Source organism: Octodon degus, unplaced genomic scaffold (assembly GCF_000260255.1).
Source record: "Octodon degus isolate 3935 unplaced genomic scaffold, OctDeg1.0 scaffold00159, whole genome shotgun sequence".
Classification (NCBI taxonomy): domain Eukaryota; kingdom Metazoa; phylum Chordata; class Mammalia; order Rodentia; family Octodontidae; genus Octodon; species Octodon degus.
In genome coordinates, this window is record NW_004524735.1 from 5,586,599 (window position 1) to 5,607,901 (window position 21,303).

The following is a 21,303-nucleotide window of genomic DNA, read 5'->3' on the forward strand; positions in this document are numbered from 1 at the left end:
GAGGAGGAGGAGGAGGAGGAGGAGGTCAGTTTCATTTCCTCCCAAATTCACAGTATGAACGTGTAAGGTCATCACTGGGAGATACATCGTCTGAGAAGGACCACCCTTCAGGCTTACCGGAAGGCGCAGGGCTTGGCTCTTGGTCACAGGCTAAATATATGGTTGAAAGTTTTATTAAAAACCAAGACAGAGTAAGACACACCCACACCCTGATGACTCATGAAGGCTGAGCAGAACTGCATTTAAGCTGACCGAGATGGAAGCAGGGACAGTGGAGAGGTTTTCTGGTCACCAGTTAGTGGGGGCTCCTTTCAAAAACGGAAGACAGGGGTGTTATTCCAAGCAATATTGGGCAGTTTCGGTCTTATTCAAAATAAGAATACAATGTCAGAAATCTTCAGAAAAAGAAATGCAAAAAAAAAAAAAAAAAAAAAAAACAACCAAAAAAACCAAAAACCCAACACCCTCACTGGGGTTCAACAAAGATTCTCTTTATAAAGCAGAAATCAACAACTCAAAGGGGTACCACACGCGGTGCACAAAATCGCAGTGAGCAAGGACCCAGCAGAAGGAACCAGCAGGGTCACATGCACTGGACTGGTGACGAAGGTCATTGTCCTGTCAGGTTGTCAGCTGGAGATGACAAGAACCTAAAAAATGGATTTGTTTTCCTTTTTGTTTTTCCCACGGTCATGCATCCACATATACTCGAGTCTTGGATGAGCAAGGTCACGGCGACTTGAGGAGTTCTAAGGAATGGATGACTGTTTAGCCCTGTTTGTTTGGTGGGGAAACAAAAACATCAGGCAGACACAACACTCAGGTGAAGGAACACAGTCAGTACAAACCCAGTAAGGCATCGCTTTGGGAAGGACAGCACCGAACAGGCCAGGCGTGCGCCGCCGGCCGAGGGTAGGGCTGGGCTGGGCATCCGGGAGGGGGTGGCCGCGCCCCTCCCACTGAGCTGAGCTGCGCTGGTCGTGAGGAAAAGTGCAAGTCTTCTGCGAGGTGTCCTCACCGCCCACCCTGAGTTGGGGCTGGGGTGCCCGAAGAGTGACTTCGACCCTGGAGGAGTGCAGGAAAGGCAAGGTTCTGGACTCCCCAGGAGGAGAGGAGGACCCCATAGTCCTCAGCCACCTACAAGGACATGAGCTGCCTGCCCCGGCCGGAGGAGGCGAGTGTGTAGAACAGTGAAGATGGACAACTCAAAGCCAAAACAGAGCAGGCCCAACCAAACCAAAACTCAAGTCCTGCAGCTCTAACCCTCACCAAAGGATCGATTCTCAGCAAGCGCGGAAGGAGAAACATCTTTAAAAGCCAATGAGCCCGGAAGGGAGACACACACTCAACCTCACATCGCCAAGGGCAACCATTCTCCAGGGTAGAACGCTTCGCAATATACACAGTGTTTGCAGAGAAATAAAATACAAAGCGACCTGATTCAAGGAGACAATAATAAAGGGGACAGACACATGCGGTTCTGCACAGACAGCCACGCCAGCGCGCTCGCTCACATTCTGACTCAGGCATGCCCCCGAGAGGCTCACCCAGGGCTGGGGGCCCGCAATAGGGGCCGAAGGAGAACTGACAAGACACCCCTCGGGGAAGGAGAGCGCCGTGTAAGAAACAGAAAAGCAAGGTACGTTTTCATCTCAGACTGCCCGGCCGGAGCTCTGCAGCACAGGGAGGGTGGCCACAACCAGCGCCCTGCTAGCACCAGGTCTGTGCCGGGCCAGGGGAGGTCGGGCGGCTCAGCGCTGTCAGCAGCACCCACTCCGGTCCTGTCTCTTCTGTCCCTGGGCAGCTCCGGGCAGGATGGCGTCTGCTTTGAGAGCTTCCAGTGCGTTCTCTGTCAGTGATTTTCATCTTCAACGGCAACGATCCTTTCCCGAGAAGTATGTTCCGCGTGTCTGTGGAGGTCACAGCAACAAGGCCAAACGAGGAGGGAGGTCCGACAGGAGACAGTGCAGTCGTCACTGTGGGAGCAGGCCGGCCCCGGAGGGCGGCAGCTGATGAGGGGCGGAGGACGCGGTGCTTCTGCGGCTCACAGGCTGCACGCAGCCGGCTGGCTCAGGAAGTCGTCGATGCAGAGGGCGCGATGGACCGGGTGAGGAGCGGAGGTGGCGGGCAGGCCCCAGGGCCGGACCTCTGTCACAGAGTGGACTCCAGGGAGGAGTCCAGGATGTCGTCGTGGTGGCTGTTGCTGTTGGAGTCGCTGTCGTAGCTCTGCGGGCTGGAGTAGTTGGCAGCCTCCTGCAGCCGCATCAGCATGTTCATCTGGGGGAAGAGCAGAGAGCGGTGGGGTAAAGGCAGCAGCCTGGGCACAGGCCAACGGCTCCGGCTCCGGGAGACTGGGGCACGGAGCTGGGGACAGCTCCCTAGAATGCAAGGCCCTGCCGCTCCTCCCTCTGGCTGCATGACCTTGGGGAGAGGCTTAACCTTTGTGCCTAATCCTTTACTGGTCCATTGTAAGTCAACAGTAGTACCCGCCCTATGATGTTCCAGTGCAGACTGGGTTAATACATATGCAGTATTGAAAAAAGAACAAAAAGTCCTTAGTAAGTATGAAATGTATTTTTTTCCCCTGGGGAGGGGAACACCTTCCCTGGACATTAGCCTTCTGCTGGGTATAGATGTCATCCTAGTAGCAACCAACATAGGTACTGTCATCAATAACGAGGGACGCACACCCAGCCCTTAAGAAGCAGGAAGTCCCTCGGGGCACGTGGCTCTGACCCTGGACTAGCTGGGAGCTGCTGATTCTGGGAAGTGGTGGAGACGCCAGCTACAGGCAGAAAGCAGGTGTCCGGTGACGACCCGAGAGGCCTACTAAGGCATTCCAGCCTGCAGGCCCTCCTATGCAGACGGGAGGACAGCAGTGCATGTCCAGCAGGGCTGACGGGGTGTGGACGGGCAACGTGTGCCTCAGGTCTTTACGGATGGGCTAGCTTTGCACACCTGCCTGGCACATTTTCTTCATCTAACTCGAAGGAGGCACTTAGAAACCAAACTCTGCTGTCTTCCCACAGCTGCATCCTACTGGCCAGTGGTTTAGGGATGGAGCGGGAACTAAAAACAATGTTTAATTTACACAGAACTATGAATTGTATGTTTTCTATTTCACATAGCAAAGAAGATAGGAGACGGGGCCACCCTGGGCTAAGGTATGAAATCCCACTGCCCCTCAGACACTATGCAGTGCTTCCCACAGAAGGCAGGCCAGAGGACATGAGCGGTGTCCACCTGCAGAGCCACGGAGAGGAGGAGGTGACTGTGAAGTACCACAGACAAGCCTAGGCAGCTGGGATCGGCTATTCACTCGTCTGGATGCACCACAGCTGCAGTACGGGACTGGAGCCAAGGGCAGCCCTCGTGGAGGATGCAGGCTCGGGAGGGAGTGCACCACGAGACAGTTATCGGGGTCCTGGGCAGAGGGTGTGGGCCGTGGGCGAAACACCCAACACCTACCTGGACAAGTGAGGGAGGCTGCATTGCCCCAGCCCACTTCTGGGGACCTGGATTTGGAAAAGAAATTCTGTGAAAAGCCTCTCACCTGAGTGACTTCTCAGCTCAGTGAGTGAAACTAAAACTGTCTCAGGAAGTTGCTCTTTCTTCAACATGTTCTAAAGCTGCTTCCAATGTACATCCAAAAGATGAGCACCAAATGACTCTGCGGCTACATTACAGGCGCCATCACAGTGTCCTTCTTTTTCCATGAAATCACTATGTGGATGCTACAAGCTGGTTGTGTTAATGACACTAACATGACATCCTTCAGACAGACAGTTCAGGTTTCAATCTTCCACAGAACCCAGCTACCTCTCCCACACAACACAGATCACCTATTATGATGAAGTTTTCATCTAGCAAACCAATTGGCCGGCAGGGACAGCACAGTAAACCGGTTGTCTGTTAATCCTGTGGAGTCTCTGATGACTACTTTCATCAGGGAATGGGAATGTAAATCATATTCTCTGTTGTACTTTTCTTTTTGCCATTGGTGCCAAAGAAGCTCGGGGCCAGATTTCAGGTAGGATAACAGCTACTTAACCGTGGGAGGTCTGGGTGTCTTTGCTGCTTCTTTACTTTATGGGGCTTCAGACTGGGTAGGGTAATTGGGTGGTAGGACTAGGTATGGGGCTTAGATTTGTAGACAATGACAGCACTGATTAGACGAGTGACCAGCCCTGACCAGGGGCCACACCTCCTCCAGTTTGTGTGCTGTCTCACTAGGCTTGGGCTCCTGGTCCTCCGCATGCTCTTCCTCTGTTCTCTTTTCAGTAGGACAGATAGGAGGACCAGGACAGCACGTGGTAATGGTGGCATCTCAACTCAATGGGCAAATAGACAAAACAGGTATAGGGACATTTATATGGTGCGGGGAATCAAACTCAACCTTTGACCTTATACCAGAAAAAATTTCAGGCAGGGCAAAGGCTTTGGTGAAAAACTAAAACCATGGGAGAAAATACTGGCACACGCGTCTCTAGTCTTGGGGGTGCTCAGCCTTCTGAGGCCAAGCCGGGCTTAGTGCCCAGGTCCTTCCAGCACGCCCTGGTCCCACCTGGGCCAGTGCATGGGTAGAGCTGCTTGAGAGCTTCAGACTCACCAGCGGGTCTCCTTCAGCGTCGCTGGGGGGCACTTGTTTGCTGGCGGAGCCCTCCCGTGGCAGGGCATAGCCATCGAAACCAACATCCTCAGGCCGAAGCTGCAGCAGTGGGGGCCACTCATGCTGCTGGGGGCTGGCCACCCAGGGGTATGTGTCCATCACCCACTTGGCCGGATCCTCCCAGGGCGCACGCCGTCCGTACAGCTGAAAGCAGGCAAGGAGGGAAGGACTAAGACTTGGGCTGAGAACTCTTATGCAGCCCCAGTGTTTCGCTTCCTGCACAAACTTCCCAGACTCAGCATGAGCTCCTTCTGGAAGCCCAACCTAAGGAAGTCACCCAGCATGCAGACAGCATGAGGTACTAGGGCCGCAGGATGCAGGGGTTGAAGCAGGCGGGGCTGCTGTGGGACTCACTGTGCAGCTCTTAACTGCTGGGCCTTCCTTGTCTGATTTGAAACACTGGCTTCTGGGAGAAAAACAGCCAGATTTGAAGCATGCCAATTTCTGTGGTGTAAATACTCCCACCATGGTCAGCTTAAACCAGGATGCCCTTCTCCCTGTCACATGACTTCAAAACTGCCCCAAATAACTACTTTGATTTTAAAGCAGTGCACTGCCTTATCAGTTAGTTTTACGAGACCAACATACTATGCCTCCGAGTTCCTTTCTTAAGTCTGAAGATCTAAAGATACAATGATCTCAGTGACTATTACTAGCAATTTTGAGAAACCAGGACAGTCTTTGAAGAACAAAACTCCAAGGCTCCATCTCCAGGCAGCTGGGTGTGGTCCGTGTACCTTACAGTTTGTGGGGCCCAGGGGGTCCTAGGCAGTGTGTCATACTGCCTTGTTAATCACTGTGTGGCTTGGAAAGGTGCATCCCTGTTGTATCTATGTCTTGTGGGTGGGGGCTCAGGCCCAGGGAAGAGGAAGACGGAAGAGGAAGCCCAGTCTGCCCACTACGTGTCACTGTATGCACACAGATGAGGGGGGCAGTGCTCACTGTCCCTCTGTCTGATCTTAGACACCCCCACTAGGGGGCCACAGGCACAGAGATAGAAAGCTCCTGCACACACAGGCTGCACGGTCTCCTGCTGGGGTGATCCTCCACACCTCTGGGAATCCTACAGCAAGAGGCTGGAAATGGAGCAGACCACAGCCCGGGACTGACAAAACCACAGGAGGGCCAGTTGTGAAGCGCAGTGCACAGCTGAATTCAAACCAGCAACCAGCTTCCTTGGTTGGGCCTTGATCTCCCCACCACTGAGCGACTGCTCTTTGAGCTACTGTGACAAGAGTCATGTGACTCAGCAGACCCAAAGCGTGATTACACCATCCCCAGATGTCAGCCTGGCTGCCGCCTGGCTGGGCTGCTGTTTCCTGAAGCACCCACTATCTGAGCCTCCCCAGGTCTGCGTGCGATTTGTCTCAGATGCCACCCACCCTGTTCCATCTCAGATAGGCCCACCTGTCAGTGGTTGCCTGTTCCCCAAGACACCCAGAGCCTTCTGTGAGCACCTCCCTGTCCCACAGTCTGTCCCCACAGTCTGTCCCCACAGCTTCTGTGACCTGGGTAGATGGTGAGGCCAGGGCTAAGGATGCAGCCTGGCACCCTAAAGGCCACTGACAATGTGAGCAGGAAGTGCTCATGGGAAGTGGCGTGTGCATACACCTGTGTGTCAGGATGGAAAAGAACAGGATGTTCTTGGGCATATTTATCGCGGACGGAAGCTGCTTTAGACCAAAAGCGTTCTGTGCTTAGGAGCTTCTCCCTCCATGGTCTTCCCCACGGGTCTCGGCTGCCTTTCCCAAGTGTGGCTTCACTTGCCCAGGTTGAACCACCCTCCTTGCAGACAGCTCCCACTTTTGTCTCCACCCTTGGCTGCAGGAAAAGCCGAAGGCTGCAGCATCCCTGGGTCACAGGTCAGCAAGTCTCCAGAGACTCCAGCCCTGCTGCTCTCATGCTTTTGCCCTTTATCTCTGACCCCAGCCAGCCCCCAGCGTTCTGAGGGACTTGGGGGCTTCATAGAAACCAGACAGAAAAAAACATCTCCTGGTCCAACTTTCCATGTACAGGTGAGGAAGCTTCAGCTTGGAGACTGGAGACTGCCAGGGCCTTGGGGCAGTCTGGGAACTGACAGATGGCCACCTCACCCTTCCACAGCCCATCCGGGCACCTGGTCATAAGAGCTGCTCTGCAGACTTCAGACACTTTGGTGAGTGTTTCCAATGACAACTCCAAAGGGGAACAGGACTGGGGACTGAGTCATAAGACAAATGCATGTAAGGTGAAGTGAACATCATCTTTAAGAACAGAAAATATTTTTACAAGCTCCCTGCTGTCTCCTGGACGTGAGTTAAATTCAGGTGATGAATGGCTGAGTCAGTACCGTTGGAGCAAAGGACATCACTCCACTGTAGAAGCCTGAGGGCAGCAGCACAGACAGACAGCTGGATGGACAGACAGACAGGCAGGCAGACAGGCAGACAGACATTCACTTACTTACTTTCCTGGGGCAGGGAAAGAACTTGGCCTTCATATTGGATGAGGAAAAGCAAGCAGGAAAGCTGAGGCCAAGACATGGGAAGTTAAATCCCAGGCCTCTGTGACCCTATGATTCTATGAGCTGCATGGGCTCCTAGAATCACAAGGTGGCATCAAAGTCACATTCAGGAAGCCCTACACAAACACAAATACACACACACACACCCTTTCATCAGGAAAGACACTAGAGAGCTACCATGTATCCAACAGGCGGAGGTGATGCCGCCTCTCCTCCAGGCATGTCCACACCTGTGGATAGCTCCTGAGAGCTTTTTTTTTTTTTAATTTTATTTATTTATTTATTTATTTATTTATTTATTTATTTGTGTGTGTGTGGCCAGCTCAGCCCACCAGTGGGTGGGGCTGGCTGGCATGTGGAGCTGGTGGATTGAACTGTGGTCCCTGTGCTTTGCTAAGCTTGTTCCAAGTAGGTGCTTTAGACCACTGAGCCATCCCACCAGCCCCCCTGAGAGCTTTGGTGAGGCTCTCGCCAAAGCAGGGAAGGCTTCCTATGTGTACACCAAGTCACAGCACCGTGGGCAGCCCTGGCTCCAGCTCATGCACCAGGCAGGACCCTAGTGAGTAACAGTAAGCTTCCCTTCTCCTCCAGAGGCCTAGGGCACAAGGAAGCAATGGTTTTCTCTCTCACACTGAGTGGATGCGACTCAGGAGGAGGCAGCAACTCTGTTCCCCAGCTATCCCCAAGTCCCTGCTTGTGGGCTCACTTGCCCTTGTGGAGAAAGACCCCTGCTCCTCTAGGTTATCTCCCAGTGTCAGCCTCCCCTTCCCTTGCCCAAAAACCTTCCTTTCAGTTCAGGTCCAAAGGATATACCAGACCCCACGCTTCTTTCAGACGACTCTGAGGTCACTCCCCTCTCTTGCCAGAAAATATGTTTGGGGTAAAGAGGATACAAGCGACAGGACTTGGAAGGAATTGGGAATAGAAGTACATGGGGGACCTGTCCTGCCTGCAATGCTCCCTGCTCCTCAGGGATCCCAGAAGTGCCAGGCATACACATCTCACAGTCCCTAGGACTCAGAGACAGAGGAAAGGCTGGGCACAGTGGCACACTCCAGGAGTACAAGCGCTGAGGCTGGGGCAGGAGGATTTTGAGTTGAAGCCCAGCATGGGGAGTTTAATGAGATCCATTTAAAACAGAAGACAGCAGAGTGGTGAACAGCAGAGACAGCTTCTCTGAGATTTGGTGCCCAGATGCTGGCATATAACAGCATGAGGAAGACAAGGAGGGAAGTGGGTCCCTGGCACCCAGCAAAGACCTAAGGAAGAATTAAAGCCCACAAAGAGTGAAGAGAGGCCTCAATGCAGGAGGTGGTAAGCAGTGCTTTCTCCTTGAGCTCTGACTCATGACATGGGAGGGGCAGCTCGAACCTGTATATGTATGGTAACTACTGGCGACCACAGAGGCCTCCATAGATAGCCGCACCAGGGAAGCAGAGCAGTGGAAACAATGGGCTGCAGTGCCTGTGAGTTATTCAGATGTCCCCTAGCAGAAGGTGAGTGGCTGGTTATGATCTTGGAGAAGTAACAACTGGGCTCAGAACTCCGAACAACTTCGGGTTGGCTCCATCTAGCAGATCCCTGTGTCAAGGTGCGGGGGAACCGGATTCAAGTTGGCAGAAGGTCGAAGAACTGAGCTCGAGCCAGCAAAAGGCACATGGAGTGTCATGGGATGAACAAGTGAGGTTCCAGCCTCACAGCCAGAGACTGGCTGGAACTTCAGTGAACGAAGGTGCAGGCTTGCCGGGATGCTCAGCGCCCCTGGCGTAAATCCACAATGCTTGCTGGAGTTAATCGGCTTGGCACTGGGCTTTGTTGGCCCACTCTGTCTACCAGTGACAGCAGAGACACAACTTGGGAGTAGATATTTTTGTCTTCGTTTTTTCTTGATTATGAGTACGAGCAGTATTTTTTGTGTGGTGGTCATTGTCCTATTCTGTTGTTTTCGTCTCTTCCTTCTTTCTTTCCCTCCTGTCTTCTTCACCACTTTCCTAAAGTTTAAGTAATTTTCCTTTGCTCTCCAGCCTCCCTTCTAATCTTGTCCTTTTCTGCTATTTCTCCAACCCCTCCCCTTTTTTGTATTTAGTACAGGGTCTTCAGGGTCTCATTACACAGATCAGACTCAGAGTCCTGTTTTCAGCCTCCAAAGCACTGGGATTACAGGCACGCACCACCATGCCCGGTCTCATTCGCTATCTCAGCACGCCCCGGAGTCAGGGCTGCACAGCATACTGGGGATCAAACCTTGGTCCCTCCGTCTGCCTAAGCAGGTGGTTTAATCTGCTGAGCTATCTGGCCAGCCCTCCAACCCTTTCTCAAGTTTCTCTCCTGAGGTTCGTCATATCGAGGACATATTTACTATATCAACTTTCTGGTTTGTGCTAGATTTTGTTATGTAGCCACAAGTCTAGTTTATAGGGACAAAAGTGCCAAATTAATGCTTACCTAAATTTATCATTTTCTAGGCTGTGTTCGATGCTACTGTTGTTGCTGACTGTACTACTTTAGCCAAGTGGAGATCATTCTTTTAATCAGTTGCTGGTACCAGTATGCCCAAATTGACATTGCCTGAGGGTTATAAATAATACTATAGGCAAGTGCCAAGAAGCCAGGGGCTAGGCCACACAGGCAGCAGCATGTGATCCCCAATAAACTGAAGGGGAGGGTCTTACTACAGACTCCAAACCCAACAGGTAGCTAGCTACACCTAGAAGACAGCTCTGAGAAGTAAGCACTTCCTAAGGAGTCTCAATACTACCAATACAGCTATCTATCATAAGCACCAACCCATGAGTTAAGCTAATAAAAGAAAATGGAAAGTCATGGAAGCAAGATCCAGCCTCAGACTTCCAGCTTGCAAAAGGCAAACCCAGGTGTTCATGAGATGTATGAATCTGAAAACTGTCCACCTGGGCTGTCTGTAATGGTGACAGTAGGTATAACAAAGCGGATGAATGAATCATTAGAAAAAAAGATCAAATCAAGAGCTGGCCAAATAGCTCAGCAGATTAAAGCACCTGCAAGCAGGTGCAAGGGCCGGGGGTTTGATCCCTAGGCCTGCCACACCGGCCCCGCCCCTGGGGTATACTGAGGTGGTAACTGAGACTGGGTGTGGCGGCACGCGCCTGTAATCCCAGCTCTTGGGAGGCTGTAAACAGGCAGGTCACTATGAGTCCGACCTATGAAACAGATTCATACAGATATCCAGGAGATTGAACATTCCACCAAACATACAAACAGCAGAATAAGGCAACATAAAGGTACAACATCAGAAATAGAAGACAGAATTTCAGTTAGCAATCACGAAAAGGAAGGTTTTAGGGGTTTTTTGTGCTGGAAATCAAACTCAGAGACCCTGCGCTTGCTAGGTGGGCGCTGCACGGCTGAGCTGTATCTCTGGACTCCATGAAAGATCTCTCAAAAATACCCACATGCTATGAAAAAGAAATTTAGGAGCTGCTAGAGGAAGAAAAAGAACATAAAATTAAGCAGAGTGAACGAAAAAGCAGGAGCTCGTGCAAACAACATAAAAACCCATTCACAGTCGTGATGGCACAAAGCTTCCAAGCAGGGAGAAGAATCCGACAGGAAGAGAGTGAGGCACACAGAACTCCAGTTGGCCACAATCAAAAGAGCCTATCCAAGGCATACAAGGTTCAAGATTCCAGAAATTAAACGCAAGAACAGAATATTAAAAGCTGACAGAAAAAAGAAACACATCACCTATAAAGGAAAGAGCATAGAATCGCAGCAGACTTCTCAACACAAGCCCTAAAGGCCAGGAGAGCTTGGAGGGAAGTGTTTACAAATCCTGAAAGAAAACAACCTCCGGCCCAAACTGATGCGCCCCGCAAACTATCTTTCATAATTGAGGAAGAAACTATATACTTTCATGACAAAGAATAGCTGAGGAAATCCATAACCACCAAACCAGTACTCCCACGTGTCCTGAAGGACATTCTAGGAGGAGACAAGGAGCCATTTTTTATTTTTATTGGTATTTATTTGGTACAGGGTCCCACTACACAGCTCAGACTCATAGTGATCCTCCTGTTTCTGCCTTCCTGGTGCTAGGATTACAGGCATGTGCCATCACACCTGGTTTTGGGACCAGCATGGTGCACTCAGGGTTTCGGGGCCTGCACAGCATGTGTACTGAGGATCAAACCTCAACTAGGGTCCATTCATATAGATTGGCAGAGCAGCACCTGCCTGGCAAGTGCAAGGTCCTGAGTTCAATTCCTGGTACCACCCTCCCTCCAAAAGAGAGAAAACAAGGACTATAGCTCCAAGAACCCCAACAGAATGAATCCACCTGGCAAGTCAAGTAACTAAACAGGAGGAAGATAAAAGGGAGCCATCAACAGGAAAATAACAGGACAAGGATAAGACCATATATACCAGTTATAACCATCAACATAAATGGTCTCAACTCACCAAGCACAAGAAACATGGGCAGAGTGAATCACGAAGCAAAATCCAACAATATGCTGCATATAAGAAACAGATTTAATTCAAAAAAGAAATTCATAGACTAGAAGTCAAAGAATGGAAAAAATATTTCATGCCTTAGGGACTCAGAAAAAAGCAAGAGTAGCTATTGTATTTACAGCCAAAGTGGATTTCAAGCTAAGATTACAACACAAAGAAGTTCACTACATACTTGTTAAAGGAACAAGCTGAGGAAGATATAATAATCATAAATGTGCATGCACCAAACACCAGTGTACCAAGCTATCTAAAACAAATATTAATGGATGTGAAAAATCAAATAAGCACTAACAGAACTGTAATGGGAGGGGCTGGTGAGATGGCTCAGTGGTCTAAAGCACCTACTTAGAACAAGCTTAGCAAAGCACAGGGACCGCAGTTCAATCCCCCAGCACCACATGCCAGCCAGCCCCGCCCCCTGGTGGGCTGAGCTGCCCCCCCCACAAATAATTAAATAAAATTTAAAAAAAAAAAAAAAGAACTGTAATGGGGGCTGTCAATGCCCTATTGTCACACAGAGAGCAACTAGACAAAAAATGAACAATGAAATATTAGAACTGAACCAAACTTTTGAACAAAGGGCCTTAGTAGATATCTATAGAGCGTTCTGCCCCACGCCATCAGAATTCTTAGCTGTATAGAGGAAGCTCATCAAAATAGGCCACACGCTAGCTCACAGCACACACTTAAGTTAATTCAAAGGAATGGAAATCATCCTCTGTATATTATCTGAAGATACTGCAACAAAATTGGAAATGAAGGGCAAAAACCCCACAAGAATTTCATAAACCTGCGGAAGTCGAATAACACCCTCCTGAACAACCAGACATTGAAGAAGAAATCAGACAGTTTCTACAATTAAATGACAATGCCAATATAATGAAAATGGTCATACTTGCCAAGCTGTTACACAGATATAACATGAGCCCTATCAAAATTCCAACAGCATATCTCATAGAACTAGAGAGAACAATCTTACAATTCATTTGGAATCAGAAAGACCTAAAAGAGGGGCCGGGGAGATAGCTCAGTAGAATAAATGCTTGCCTGGCAAGCACAAGGGCCTGACTTCAATCCCTGGTTCCAGGGGGGGGAAAAAAGACCTAAAAGAGCAAAAGTAATTCTAGACAACAAAGGCAAGGTGGAGTTGAAATTACACTACAAAGCTACAGTGATAAAATCGGCATGGTACTGGCAAAAAACAGACCCACACTGTTTCTCTGGTATAAGAAACTGAAATTGTAAAGAAAGAGGAAACTATAGAATAGATTTTGTGTTATGGAGAGAAAATGTTCAGTTGGGAAGGGGAACAAGGCAGGGGGGAAGGAGAAAGGAGGAAAGGGAAAAGAAAAGAGGATAGAAGGAAAGAATGAAACCAGCTTTTGGGAATAAGAAGAGCTGAAGGGAGGGGACAGGGCAGGAGAAAGAATAAGCAAGATATATTAGGTACTGGCACAAATTCATATTAGATATGATGCATATCTAAAATGTACCAATAAAATTTAAGAAAAACAAAAAGGGAAAAGAGGAAAGGGAAGGGAAGGGATGGAAGGAGGGAGGGAGGGAGAGAGCCAGCCAGCCAGCCTGCCCGCCCCTGGAACTAAGCTACAGCTTATCACAAAGGCTCTTGGTTCATTCCTCAGTACTGAAGAAAAAACAAAGCAGAGAAGCGAGAAGCTTTCGAAGAGCAAAGAACGAACTTCTGAAACACAGCAGACTCCAGGCAGCTGGGAGCTGCTCCCGTGGCCTGAGGGAAGGGAGCATTGGGCAGCTGTTTGGGTGTGGCCCTAGGACGTTCCATCAGGGACACTAGAGGTCTGTCCTGCTTCCATTATGAAAACATCATCCGTTAGCAAGCACTGCTAAGCGGGATTCCAAGCTGGGCAGAGGCTGCCCACCTGCAGCTCAGCGTGGTTGCTCGATGTTGCTGCAGACACGCTCTGGGTCCTTCCGGTCCACGAGACACCAGCCGCAAGAAGCACTGTAGTTTTTCTTTCAAGTTCTATCAGCCCTGAATGGTTTTGAAGTCCGTGATGGCTGCCACAAAGTCCCATTTTCTCCAGAACGAGCCCAGTGTTGAGCCACAACAAACCCCAATGGAAGTGCTTATCTTACACGGTCACACACATGCTGCGGGTGTACCCTGCCCGCCCCCTGCACAGACCTGCCACGCTGTCTCGTGTCTGCATGCACTGCCCAGCATGGAGGAAACGTGGAAGCTCTGAGAGCCTGGCCGCAGAGCCGGGTGCCACGTTGTCCTCTGTGCGGGGACACTCGTGACGGGCTGAGAGCCCAAGCAGCTACGAGGCGCAACAGTAGTGCGGCTGCCACGGTGTGGAGCACAGGCTGGCTCTTGGGTACACCCCAGCTGAGCGAGTTGGGAAGATTCTGTGCTTTCCCACTGCCACTAGGCAGGAAAGACATCCTGACTTACAGACCTCACGGCCACCTGGGAGAGGTCCTGACCTCAGGCAGTGCAGGCCAGGCTGAGGGTGGAGGGCAGGGCTAAGCACCTGGAGTTCACCTAGAAGGCAGGGACTCAAATTCCAGGTCTTTTGTGACCATGGCAAAGTCACGCATTGTCTTTCAGCCTCAACTGGTCTCTCTTGAAAAGAGTAGAAAAAATAAGTAAACCAACGCTTGCGCTCAAATCCTGAACTAAATCTGGGGCTTGCTCCGAATTGCAGCCATGAACATACTTTGTAAGCTGTGACCAAGAAGCGGAAGGAGCAGAAGGGACGGGGACATAAAAAGAATTAAGATATGTTCTGTGCACATACCAACTCCCCAGGACGAACACAATCATATGCTGCACACATCTACTCATAAAAATGAAACTTGAAAAAAACCTGTAAGTGCCTCACACAGGTCTGTGTGCAATGCTTCATCTATTCCTCATGCACTAGCTATGCCGAGGCTTCACAGCATGATTCCATCTCCTTGCAGCAGTCACCCCCTCGTGTCGGGGAGGAGAGAAAGGCATCAGGCGTCTAAATAACTCTCTGGGGTTCCCGAGTTAGTTAAGTGGTCCACCTGTTCCACTCCAGCGCCCTAATGCTAGACTGCTGACCACACGGGGCCAAGGAGGCCACCTCATACCATCCAGACACCCGCAGGAAGCCGCCAGAGCCCTGGTCTTGTTCCTCCCTCGCACTCGCAGCAAGCCAGAGGGGCACCTCTCACCTGGAGTCCTTCTCTGACAGCTTCCAGGAGATAGGGGATGATGGAGTAGTTCCACAAGTCTGTGAACCACACTCTCGAGCCGTCCACATCGATGGGGCATGACAGGAACAGCCGGGGGCCTGGGGCCACAGGAAAAGAGATCAGAGCTGAGAAGTGGGTGGGGTGGGTGCCCTGAGGCGCCCTGGCCTGAACGCGTTCACAGGAGGGCCCAGGATTTTCTGAGCTCTGGCAGGGGTTCTGATGGGAAGCTCTCTCCCAAGAGGGAAAAAGCTTCCAAGAAAAGATGTGCCCTGTGGTATCAGTAATCTTCATTTTTAAGATTGGAAACACATTCCCACGTCTAAGACAACAGAGCTAGTTAATGAACATTTACATTTGATGAATTTTATAGCTTTTCAAAAATCATTTTTAAAACTGAGCACCAACAGGGAATGCTCGAGAGACAAGGAGAAATGGGAAGAAAGGGACACAGCAGACGCACACGTGGCTGCAGTGACAGATGCGTGGAGGCATGCTTCTGCACAGAAGGAAGTGCAGGCTAAACGATGTCAGGACAGCTGCAGGACTGACCATCCTTCTTTCTAGTAAATCCGTACCCTTCAGAAATGCTGTTCAAACTCGTTCTAGATGAAGCCAACACCAAAGGATGGTTTGGACTGGGCGGGCCGTGGACTGGGGTTCATCTCTGGGCCAGCAATCTCTACCTCTGCCTGGGCAGAGCGTGCCTCTGCTGCTACTTGTCACCGAGGTCTAGTGCCCTGTCACATGATAAGCTGTCCTAGCCAGGTTCCAGACACATCACCACCTACCCACGGGCTTGCTTCCCCCCCCAGACCCCGCCTACCGATGGTGACGTCAGAGGAGCTGTGGGCCTCCAGGAAGCGGTTGAGGTGGTGCCAGACTTTGGGGATCCAGTCGATGATCTTCACCAGCTCCATGTTCCGCACCCGCCCACTGATCTCTGTCTCCATTAGCTTCCTCCTCAGGAACCGGCCCAGGAAACCTTTCACAGGCTCAGTGTGGTTGGCGCAGAGCACCCACCTGCAGAGGCCAATTGAGGATTGCCTTTCAACAACAGTCAGCAAGATGACGGCTACCCTCAACAAACAGCAGGGGTCCATGCTGCTATCTAATAGGGCTCCCAGTGCACCACTGCCCTAAACATTGCACACTTGCATGAGCTCCCAGTTGCTCCCAGCACCCTACAACGCAGGCAGCACCATCCTCATCTCACTGATCCAAAGTTCCGAGGCACACAAGGGTCACGTGGCTTATCTGGGCTCACAGGCTGGTGAGCGGCAGACCTTACAGCAGAACCATGCCAGACAGAGAGCCACCGCCTCTTGAGCCAACAGCGAGCCTGGTGCTGGGCTGCAGAACTGTAAGCGCGACACTGACAACACCCTAGGCTCTCACGAGCTCACTCGTGGTTAGTGGAGGAGAGTCAAGCAGATGGCAAAGCCCTACGAAGCCTGGAAAAGCTGTCTCGGTAAGACAGGAAGGAGGAGGGACAGCCGTATAGGGAAAGGCAGGCTGGGTGGGGAGGCGCTGGGCACAACACCGCCCTTGTAGCGGTGGGAGCGAGTGGGCTGCTCAGGGAAGCAGCTAGAGCTCGGCGTGACCAGGGCGCAGTCCTGCCCACTTTAGGAAATTTCCAGGTATAGGTAGGGGCAGCCACCAAAAGACTTCAGCCAGAGGCTCAGAGACAGGATGAGACTCTACAGTACCCAGGCAGGCCTGCAGGGGGCAGAGCCAGGCCCAGACACACTCCTTAGAAAATGATTGCGACAGCTAGGACAGCGCTAGCACAACCCAGCTGTGCACGGCAAGGAGTCTGTGTGACAGCTGGCAACAAGTGTGGACAAGCCCAGAGTGAGAGCGGAGCCATGTGCTCAGCTGCCTGAGGAGTTGACTTTTTCAGATAGTGACAATTCAGGCCACTTTGGGTATCCCCAGCCCAGCAGCCAAATTCTCAGCCTCACCTACAGGATCAGGCAGAGGAGGCCGAGCTAGCCAGGCTGCAGCGCAGGTTACAGGCACCGAGTGAGGATGCATAACTCACAGACCCTGCCACATGGGACAGTCACAAGAAAGAGCCAGTACCCTCATGTCCATCGGGGACAGAGATGGACCCCTGTGACGGTGCAGGGCCAGCGAGATGCCGCGAGCCCCCCAGGTGGCCTCTGTAACACTGCTCCAGCCACAGTTTCAGCTGAGATCTGAGCTCAGGATGAGGCTCCATCTATCACTGTCTGGTGGTGAGAACTCATGCATGCTTCAATGCTCTGCACGGGAGCGATGCCTACCTGAAGTTATGATGAAGCTGCAGGTTGGGGGTAGAAGAGGTAGCCTGGTTCATGGTGCCGATGATGTAAGGGCTGTGGGAACACAGAATGAGTGGGTGTGAGTCAGAGGCCAGCCAGACAGACAGCAAGGTGCTCGCCTCAGAGCCTGTGACATCCGTGTGTCTAGGCAGGTGGACCCGATTCCTCCCCTCCCCATTCAGCCTGTGACATCACTTCAGCAGCATGGAGGTCCAGGCTGCCTGCTTGCCCAGCCACCCCACAGAGAGCCACATCCTTCCATGAAAGTTCTGAAAGTGGCCTTTACCATTTGTGGTACTTGCAGTTGAGCAGCCCGTTGAAGATCTCACCCAGGGAGCTGACGTGGTGCAGGTTGTCCAGGATGATGACCAGGGGCATGTCTACTGCATTGTTCTCACTGTTGCACTGGTCGGCGAGGTTGGACAGGTACTGGCGCAGCTCCTACAGAGGCCGGTAGAACAAGCGGTGAATGCACTCAGGGCCTTCGGGCACTTTCCTTGAAGGTGCCATGCGGAGGGCACAAGCTGCGCATCTGCCCGCTATAGGGCACAGGCGTGGTGCTGTGGAAGGCTCCAGGGGCAGGGAAGGAAAACCCAGAGCCTGCACAGGTAAGGCAGCAAGTCCTGCCAGTACCAACTAGACAACAGCATCACAGGCATATTCTAAAATCCCTATTCTGACAATTCTCTAAAAATATGACTGCCTGTTATTTTTTACTACGCCAACCTCCCAGTGGCCTCCTGATGGCCGCTTCCTCCATCTCTATCCCCACAGCACCTGCCCAGGACCTGGCTACCCTGCAGCCCTCAGTAATTCAGGGCACAAGGTCCTGGTGCACAGGCAATGCTGAGGAGTGTTTGACACGCAGTCCCCACAGGGCGAGGTGAGACGCGAGTGCCTGTCCTGGTGCCGCTGCACACCCCAGCAGCCCTGGCCCTGCTCTTACTGCCCAGAGGCTGCCAACTCCTCTAACTCAGAAGCCCACACTCACCCTTTTTAAGTCAAAATGTGGTTTTCATGAGTAACAGAAAGCTCAGCTTCTTCCTCCTTCTCTCACCCCTCTGAATTGCAGGCTCTCGGCCCCAGGCACTAAGAAGAACAGAGCTCCCCAGGCCAAGGAGCCCTTGCTCCGTCCCTCATACAGGCCAGTGGGGCACAGCGGGGAGTGTGCCCGGCCCTGCCAGGGGAAGGAAGGGACCAAAACCCAACTGGGGCAGCCATGCTAGCCATACACCTGGGCTACCCTCCCCACCCTAAGAGCTGAGAGCACTTCTTGATGCCTTGCTCTTCCCTCAAACCCACCCGGGGAGCCTGTGAACCATGCAAGGTCCTGGCCCCTACACCCTATGGAAACAGACCAGCTGCAGGGAGGTGGAGGCCTCGGCTTCTCCAAGCACACCACATAGCCCGCAAGCCTTCCCAGGTGCCTGCGACGCCCCATGCCTCTGCACAAAGCGAGCCGGAACAAGCGACCTAGATACACTCACAAAGAACAGGGCTTGGAGGACACTTGGCAGCCCCAGCCGGAGCAGGGTGGACACTGTCCTCCCTGCATGTACTGCTTGCTGTGGCCACATCCTGTTCACTGAGCACAGGGCCCTGGAGTCCAACAACTAAACTCAAGTTCAGTTACACTGCTTAGTACAATCCCGGCGATCTCAGGTACCAATCGGCCTCAAGCTCTGTTTCCTTCTTTGTAAAACAGGGACAGCGACAACGGCCCCTGTGAGAAGGCCAGTGTGCGGCCCACAGCACAAGCAGGGTGAGAATGTGAGGTAGTGATTGTTGTACTCATCACTGCTGTGTTAGTGCTGTATCACAAAAGGTCTTATCTTCCTATCGGGAACAGAGGTGGCCTCTTAGTTCTGAAAGGGACCAGCAGGCTCAGGGTGGGTGCCTCACCTTGCTGGATTTATGGTCCACGTTGAAGGTGGCGATGGTCCCGTCTGTCAGTTCCCGCCCCTCCCGAAGCACCACGTATTCTGACAGCCGGTTGGCCAGGTAGGTTTTGCCAGTGCCGCTGGGGCCAGATAGGATAATCCTCCGGTGCTCCACCAGCAGGGACACGTAGCGCTGCAGGATGGGCTTGGGGATCAAGGACTCGAACACCAGCGAGTCCAGGCTGTTTTCTGCGAGTCCTGTGCATAAGAGAGACAGGAAGTACTTGAAGCCCAGTAGGAGAGGCAGCTCTGTACTCGCCTCACTGGGACTATGGAGCCCAATATGACCCTTTTCTCGGCAGTGTGCTCACCTAAAGTGGCTGGTACCCCGGGGGCTGCAAACACACCACTGCCACTCTAGAAAACCACCACCTGGGCTTGCTTTTGGGCTTATTTTGGTGACTCTGAGCTTTCGAGTCATCACCTGTTTTCTCCTGCCCACCAGGCACCCCTGTTCCCCACACTTAGGTATACCCCAAAGGCAACAACATTTTCATTTTATCTTGACAATGAGGAACAAGACAAGAGGTGAATGGGTCACTTGATTTTGCAAAGTGAATGCTGGCAAATTTAGGCAGAGCTGTGCCGTAGGGAGGACTCTGACCCTGTCCTGCCTGTGATCACTGCCGTCGCCAGGGTTGCGGGCTTTTCAAAAGAATTATTTTCTGGCTACCGTCCTCAACAAAAGATCCACCCCAGGGTTAGCTGTCTGGAATATTAGGTAATTCTGCTTTAAACATCCCCTTCTAGGGCTTTGGTTCTGTTTTATAATATCATCTTCCTTATCCAAAATTACTCACTGTGAGGAAGGACGTGCTGACACATTTCTGGGCTTCGATCTAATCCCAACCACTGCTCTGAACGCGCATGAGCAAAGTCCCCACGTGCCTCACCTGCTGGGGACAGGCTGAGGATCCTCCTACTACTGAGCCCCATCTAGTCTCTATGGGCTTGAAACTCCATACAAAGTGTTTGTAATGTGAGACTTGGAGTCTAAATTCAATAATGGTATTACTACTAATGATAATCGCAGGGGCAAATCATTAAGACACTGTGCATATATGCTTTGTGTCCTTCTGTCTTTTGCCTGAAGCCCCCAGGGAATGGCGATCTTGGAGATGAGAAGTCACCCCTCCCTGTGGCTCCACTGGTCAGTCTCTGCAGCCCATGGATCTCTTTCAGCTTGAACCCTGAGGAAGTCTGTGTGCTCTAAGAGCCCACGTTTTAGGCAGTACAGGAAAACACAGGAGTCAGGTGTCCAGGAAATACAAACCTGCGCCGATCCCTCTAGATGCTAAAACTTGATGTGCTGAGAGCCAGCAACCAAGGACCAGGCTCAGTGACGGTGGCCTGTTCACGAGTGGCTGAGAATGGGGTCACTGTTGTTCTTTTTTTTTAACCTCTCAGGACTTGGAGCACCCGTGTGGCAAATGAGCACGGGATAGCCCGTGCCTGGCAGCATGGGCAAAATGCAGTGTAGGCCCAGGGGGCAGAGGGCTGTCCTTTAAAGACTGCTTTTAGACAGTCATTGTTTCCTGCCTCCCCTGGGAGCAGAATTCTTTCCTAGGGGGAGCTCAGCCCAAGGGTCCAGCAGAGCCCATCTGACCTTTATCCTCTCTAAGGGATGGACCAGACCTTCTCCTTGGTCATATTGGGAATTTTCTGGGACCCTATTGCAGACAGAGCTTTGAGGTTCTAAAGCTAGAAGGATAAACCAAGACTCTAAGGCCCCTTCACCAATCATATAGCGGGAGCTTAAAAACAATCAGCAAAGCAGAGACAAGACAAGCCGAGGTAGGCCCAGGTCTGACAACACGACTTGATCCCTAGATCAAGCCTCCAGCATTGCCCAGCTCTCTGAGCCCCTGCTGTACATGACCCTTAACGATACAGTTACATTTGAATTCTTCTGTCACTTGTAGGTCAGGGGCACAGCTGTGGAATTTCACTGCCAGCAAGCTTGGGTGAGGCCTCCCCTGCCATGTGCTGCTCATTACCACCAGAATGGGCTTCCTGGTAGTGGGAGACATTAGGGTGCTTTTGGAAAACCTACCGGCCAGAAAATAAAATTTGCATGGAGCTCTGAAATTATGGTGAAAACTGCAAACAAGATCAGAGCCTTTCAAAAACGTGAGGAGCGCCAGAGCTTGAAATGTGGGCCTTGGGCTGGTGAGATGGCTCAGTGGTCTAAAG

The 21,303-nt window shown here is 51.6% G+C and overlaps 1 protein-coding gene across 11 annotated transcripts in view; it reads right to left on the bottom strand.

Moving 5' to 3' along the window:
• Positions 1-6: 6 nt before the first annotated feature.
• Nav2 (neuron navigator 2) overlaps positions 7-21,303 on the bottom strand; it is a 394,179-nt gene continuing 372,882 nt past the window's right edge. For all 11 annotated transcript variants that reach the window (XM_023702826.1, XM_004642702.2, XM_023702824.1 and 8 more), the window contains 7 exons: positions 19,073-19,308; positions 17,457-17,611; positions 17,153-17,224; positions 15,691-15,887; positions 14,847-14,965; positions 4,610-4,813; positions 7-2,277 (listed from right to left, as the gene is read on the bottom strand). In XM_023702826.1, the coding sequence (XP_023558594.1) occupies positions 2,152-2,277; positions 4,610-4,813; positions 14,847-14,965; positions 15,691-15,887; positions 17,153-17,224; positions 17,457-17,611; positions 19,073-19,308 (1,109 nt within the window). In that variant the 3' untranslated portion in view covers positions 7-2,151. The remainder of the gene's footprint in view (positions 2,278-4,609; positions 4,814-14,846; positions 14,966-15,690; positions 15,888-17,152; positions 17,225-17,456; positions 17,612-19,072; positions 19,309-21,303) is intronic.